This window comes from Neomonachus schauinslandi, chromosome 7 (assembly GCF_002201575.2).
Source record: "Neomonachus schauinslandi chromosome 7, ASM220157v2, whole genome shotgun sequence".
Taxonomy (NCBI): domain Eukaryota; kingdom Metazoa; phylum Chordata; class Mammalia; order Carnivora; family Phocidae; genus Neomonachus; species Neomonachus schauinslandi.
In genome coordinates, this window is record NC_058409.1 from 19,675,441 (window position 1) to 19,681,699 (window position 6,259).

At 40.0% G+C, this 6,259-nt stretch overlaps 1 protein-coding gene across 1 annotated transcript in view; it reads left to right on the forward strand.

Annotated features, from left to right (window-relative positions):
* The window catches only part of MEGF10 (multiple EGF like domains 10), a 118,797-nt gene extending 114,984 nt beyond the window's left edge, over positions 1 to 3,813 (forward strand). The window contains exons 22-24 of the mRNA XM_021701919.1: positions 1,250 to 1,294; positions 2,096 to 2,302; positions 3,594 to 3,813. Coding sequence (XP_021557594.1) covers positions 1,250 to 1,294; positions 2,096 to 2,302; positions 3,594 to 3,781 — 440 coding nt within the window. The 3' untranslated portion in view covers positions 3,782 to 3,813. The remainder of the gene's footprint in view (positions 1 to 1,249; positions 1,295 to 2,095; positions 2,303 to 3,593) is intronic.
* The last annotated feature ends 2,446 nt before the right edge of the window (positions 3,814 to 6,259 follow it).

Consider the following 6,259-nt stretch of genomic DNA (forward strand, 5'->3'; position numbering starts at 1 on the left):
TTTTTACGAGAGCGTTTGGTTAGGTCAGCATGGTTGACCACCCATGTGGTTAACCTTTCAACTGGCCCATCTGGAGATGGAGCTGACACTAAGTGGCCCAAACCCCCTCTCATAAATCACTTTGTTACATTATCCAGTGTAGCCCTAGGCCCCAGGTAAACAAAAACACTCTTACTGGGTGGGATATTCCAAGGACTTAGAGATCACCTCCCAGGAACTAAGGGCAAGGGCCAGACCTCACTTTGATTAGGTTAATTCACTATTCATCCTTATCCCGCCTCCCTGCATAACAGGGCACCTTTCCCACCAGCTGGGAGCTTGGCTAGACTTCACAACGCAAATCCGAGAGAGGAAAACATTCTCTGAGAAAGGAGGACATTCCTATTTCCTATCCCACGATATTAGACACACCCTCTCCCCTTAAGGGATGCTCCCTCTTTCTTCACAAAAGTGTGTCCCCCAAGACATCCTAACTTGAGTCTACTATCACTCTAAGGGGCACATGCACAGTGGCAGGTGATTGTCTCCTTACCATTCTCCTACTTATTTGAATATTTGTCATAAGTCATTACTTTACTCTCTGTTTCTAATGTAAGTCTATAGCATTCCATTTAAAAGATCATGAAAGAGGCCTTGGAATGCTTGCGTGTAGACTGGAGCTGGGGTCGTAGGACACATTTAGTGTTACAATCACTGAAACACCATTCATTTATACAGCACCTCAGAGTTTACAATGCCTTTTCGTGTGCTCTAGTTCACTTAATGATCACACCAGCCCTGTAAAGTTTGGAAGGCAGATTTTGTTTTCTTCATTTTAGAGGTAAGAAAATTGACCCAGAGAGAGTTGAACATCTTGCCCAAAGTCATGTGGTGAGCGAGTGATGAAATCAAAGTCCTTTGTCTCAATGCTAGTCCTGGCTGTGTCCTTTCCATGGTGTGACCTTGAATCAAGTGTACCAATTCACCCATGCCTTATTTTCTACTTGTACTGATCAGCCTTTCCCAAAGTCACTATAAATGAGCAGGAGGATGATCAGAATGATATATATATGTACTTTAAATTCTAAGTGCTGAAGACATCAAGCATGAGTGACCTGGTGCAAAGGTTTGAAAAGCAACAGCCTTGGTTATTTCCTGCAGTGGGGAGATAGTGGGTGCCCAAACCATCCTCCTCCACGACCTTGGAATATTAGATGGGTTTTCTCTGGTTTCCAGATCTCACTGGAGATTTTTTTCTTCTTTATCACAGGAGCTTTTGGACTTGACAGAAGTTATATGGGAAAATCCTTGAAAGGTATGGTGTAAATTTAAGGAAGAAATACATCTATCAGAGCCACAATTTTAAAAACGATTTATTTCAGAGACTGAAATAGTTGGCTAAACAAGCAAGAGTGGCAGTGTAGAGAAAATGTACAGTTGTTGGTGTGGTTAATTACCCCACCAAACACACAAACATGTTTGACTGAGGTCAAGAGCGTGACCATAGGTGCATGGTGTTAGAGCATAAGTCTAGGGGAACAAAGGTTTCCATTTGCTGGGGAAACACTCATATTTCTTTGAAAAGATGTAAGACTTATGGAGAGAGAGAAATACACACACACACAAAAGGAAATAGCAGGAAAACAAGAGCTCAGCATGGTTACATGAATAACTTCATGTGCCCAGTCCTGAGGTTTTACAAGGAAGTCTCATGTCACAAAAGCCGCCCCCACCACCATGATAGAACTTTCTTGTGCTCCCAGGGGTATCCACAGGTGGTTTCTTGACTGAAACCTCTGAGAATTCAGAGACTATTAGTAAGTTAGAATGGAATTAATTTTGAGTGTGAAACGAAATCAAAATGAAATCAAATCCACAATGTTCACATTGATACTCACCTGAGAGAGGAGCTAAAATTACTTTATAGATGGGTAATTTTACAGCAGATTCTCTCCAAAATAAGTGGAAATGTATGGTGTTGTCGTCGGTATATGTAATTATAGAAATCTAGCTACAAAGAGAAAGAAGTAACCTGTCCGAGTGAATTACCCCCAAGAAAAAAATTAATGTTGTCCATAAAATAGTATTTGCTTTTCTCCCCCATCTCTCTTTACAGATTTGGGCAAGAATTCTGAATATAATTCAAGTAACTGCTCCCTAAGCAGTTCTGAAAATCCATATGCCACTATTAAAGACCCACCTGTACTTATCCCGAAAAACTCAGAGTGTGGCTATGTGGAGATGAAGTCGCCAGCACGGAGAGATTCCCCCTATGCAGAGATCAATAACTCAACTTCAGCCAACAAGAATGTCTATGAAGTTGGTGAGTTCCCCTAACCAAAGGAAGAACCTAATATAGGAATTTTTTTTAAACGGTTTAAAAGTCCTTGAGCATACAATAACAGTTCGTATAAACATTATTGAAGACACTGGTCCATATTTTCAGTGCGACCTGTGTTTTCAGTGACCCTATTAATTGGTGTCAAATAAATTTTTAAGGGAAAATAGCATTTAGAAAATTTAAAGTAAATTTTCCTTATCTCTCACCTGGCTGTCCACCTTTTGTTTTGTAACCATAGTGACTCTTTGAGCACACCTGTGGAATAGCATATGTCTCACATTAGCTCTTGTGTTGTTAGCCTAAACAAATGGTTCAAGGGCATGAAACAGGTGGTTCCATTTCCTGGTTGCATATTCATTACGTTAATATAATGCTTTTAGGAGGATGGAAACATTTTACTTTTAAATTTGTCTGATATATTGCTCATATTCTTGGATGTGAATGGGCTGGAAATTAATAAGAATTCAATTTAAAATTAGAATTGTTTTGATTGCTCCTTACAAATACCATTTCAGGAAAGTTAAAACACATCAGAGCTGTCACTGGGTGGGTAGAGTAGGGCTATGTATTTTAATTTTTTTTTCCTCTCTCTCTCTCAAGTTTATGATTTAAACTTTAAAAACTTCTCTATTACTTATAAATGAAGTGGCTAATTTAACTCTAGTCACTAGTACTTAATTTATGCCACAGACATGACACTGAAAAGATGAATAACTATTCTTATGAGTTAAGACAGCTTTTAAAAAAAAAAAAAAATGGAAGGTGTAGTGAGTGACCTAAGTTTATTTTTAAAAGTCAGTCACAAACCCCCTTTGAGCCATCTGGTAAACCCAACACTTTAACATGGGAACGCAACTGCGAGCCTGGGTCCTGAGTCCTAAAGTGAACTTGTTAAGCGTTTCCATGAATTGAGTTACCCTGACAGGACCTCAGTCTCACCTATGGGATAAAGGATCTGGACTAGATTACCTACAAGGTGCTTTTCAGACAATGATTCACATCCAGGGTTTCTGTCTTGTCCCTGGATGTCTTCATCCCAACCCTACGGTCACCTTATTGTTCAGAACGCCATTGTGTGCATCAGCTGGTCTAACAGCCGTGGAGTACCCACCTCGATGTGATTATAAAACCATCCTTTGTTTCTTAAAATAGTGTTTCTTTACATTTTTGGAAGTGCTCCTCTTATATGTTTGAGATTCGCAAGAAATGCCATATTCTATTCTGTTTAAAATATTCCATTGCTGATAAATTAATGTGTCCCTGGTTGTCACAGAACCTACAGTGAGTGTTGTCCAAGGAATATTCAGCAATAATGGGCATCTCACCCAGGATCCATACGACCTCCCAAAGAACAGTCACATCCCTTGCCATTATGACCTGCTGCCAGTCCGAGACAGTTCCTCCTCCCCCAAGCGAGAGGACAGTGGCAGCAGCAGCAGCAGCAGCAGCAGCAGCGAATGACACCAAAGGACGGCTCGGTAGCCGCTGGAACAGTTTCCAGAACTGCACTTCGGTTCTTCTCCATCCTCAAGTTTGCCACCTTAGGTGAATGTTAATCTACTTGGTAGGCAACTGTCGGACATGAACCAGAAAGCTCAAAGCTGAGGCTGACTGACCGTAGGTCCTCCTTATACAGGTGGCTCAGAAGGAGATATCAATGTGACTTCCTCTTCTTCTTAGTTTTAGAACTGCACTCGTGAAGCGCAAATTCCTATAAAATCTGGGCTAAAAGCATGAACGTGCAGAGGTCCTTGGGAGGGAGTCATGGGGTGCGGTGGCCGTTGGCAGTATGGTTTGAACGATGACAATTTCAATATTTTCTTTCTCATTTGCACTGCAGAGCTGTACCGAGGATTGTGCAGTTTGTCGTAAAATCTAGTGTGAATCACTAAGCGTGTAGAATAGAAGGGGCATATTATCGAGTCCTTATGTTTATTTTTTTTCAGCTGGACTCAGAATTATAGGGATAATATGAACCCAGGAAGAAATGTTCTGTCAAGTGGCATACCTGGAGAGACTTTGAGTAAACTCTAGAATTGGTTAGCACATTTAAATATGAAAACTTTAGACCTGTTTTAGGATGAAGAAATGAAAAATTAGAATTATTTTAGAAATAGTATAATTATTTCAGGAATCAGTATACAGGTGTGGCTGGCAGAGGGTTGTCTTCTTCGACCCTTGGCCCACTTTTGATCCATGAGGTCATTCTGATCACTGTCCCCATCGTACATATTCACCACTTAAGGTCCATAACATATCAATAATTATTTCATAAATATGGAAATGAGATAGTTTTATTTTTGAGAGACTGGATTGAACAAGGGTATAATGATTGGAAAAGGTTGTAAATTTTAAGTGTAAGAAGATGCTTCGGTTTTGTAAACCATTAGTAACTCATACTGTAATATAGAATTAGTAGAAAGTTTTGATTAATTTTTCCCTAGAAGTGACCGGAATATTTTTGTGCATATTTGAGAAAAGGGCACTTTCCTTTTATTAATTGTTGATTTATGCTTAAGCTGGTCTTTTGCATTGCTAATATGACATGTACCCCATTTTTCATTAATTTGTATTTCCATTTTTAAGTTGTATATTCTATGTTTTGTAGTGCTTGGATTGTTAATGAAAAAATTATATTATATGTCCATTGGTTCTTGTATTATTGCCACTTATCTTTTTGCTTGATAAAAATGCATTGTTCTTTTTTTCTTTTGGAGGGAGGAGACATAAGTATATAAATCAAATCTATTAAAAATCGGTCATTACTTAAATAGTAAAGTAACCGTAGATGAATGGCTTACAATTGAACTAGAGAAGCTTTTTAATATTCCAAAATGGAGCTCCTTTTGATCTGTGGGTTCTGAGTCTTGGCTAAGCCAGGGGGTTAGGGGAGGCAGGAGCTGTTGGTTATTGAGCAAGTACTGGTCTTACTGAAGACCTTCACTGGGATGATCCCACAACTGATCATCCAAACTGGGACACTTTTGAGTGTAAATGAGGGCATTATTAATATTTAACCTGCAATGGGCTTAAATCTGGACTGTCCCAAGCAAACCAGAATGGATACTCAACCTGTGCACACCTGTCACGCACTAACATTTTTCATTTCAAGGTGGTTGTCTCGAGAATGCCAACCTGATGCAAAAAAGCCAGCTTCTCTTTGACTTACCTGAGTAAGCGGAAGGGCTGAAAGGCTGCATGAGGAAGCAACTTCATGAGAGGAAACTGTGGCTGTGAATCTTTAAAGACAGGAAACCCTATATGGTGTCTCAGTGAATCAGTTGACATATATGTATTGTGCACCCATTCTGCCGGTAATATACATACATAAGGCATTGTCCCTGCCAGTTATCAAGTTGCGGTATCCAATGAGTTCACATCACACACCTGCCCCTGTGGTGGTGATTTGATCAGGGAGATGATAGAACAAACACACCTCGAACATTCACTCCTTTGATGGTTGTTTCTTATTGAGAACCCCAAAGTTAATTCAAGGACATATGAAATTACCTGGAACACATCTTAGAAACAATTGATTCATTCCAACAGTTACCCTTTCGCTGACCCTTGGCTCAGGGGGTGGGTAGGCATCTAATTGAGACACTTGTGGGTCACTAGCCACGAAAAGTCCTTTCTGGTAGGAAAAAAAGTCTTTTTCCCCTTCTCGTTTAAGCATCATCTCTTTACTGTTCCATGATACATTTGAGTCTCCCCACAACATCCTCGATAGAGTTAAAAAAAAAAAATTTTTTTTTCTCATTACACTACAAAAAAACCCCCCAAAAACAAAAACACTAAAACCCTGAAAGCTTCCTGTGCAAAGACAAGAGCATCTCAAGCAGAAAGCCTGAGCAGCAGATGTGGACTCCGAACGGGCACTGACGTCCCTCCCTGTGCATTCTCTCTGGTAGACCAGTTGCTCAGGATTGATGCTGTCCT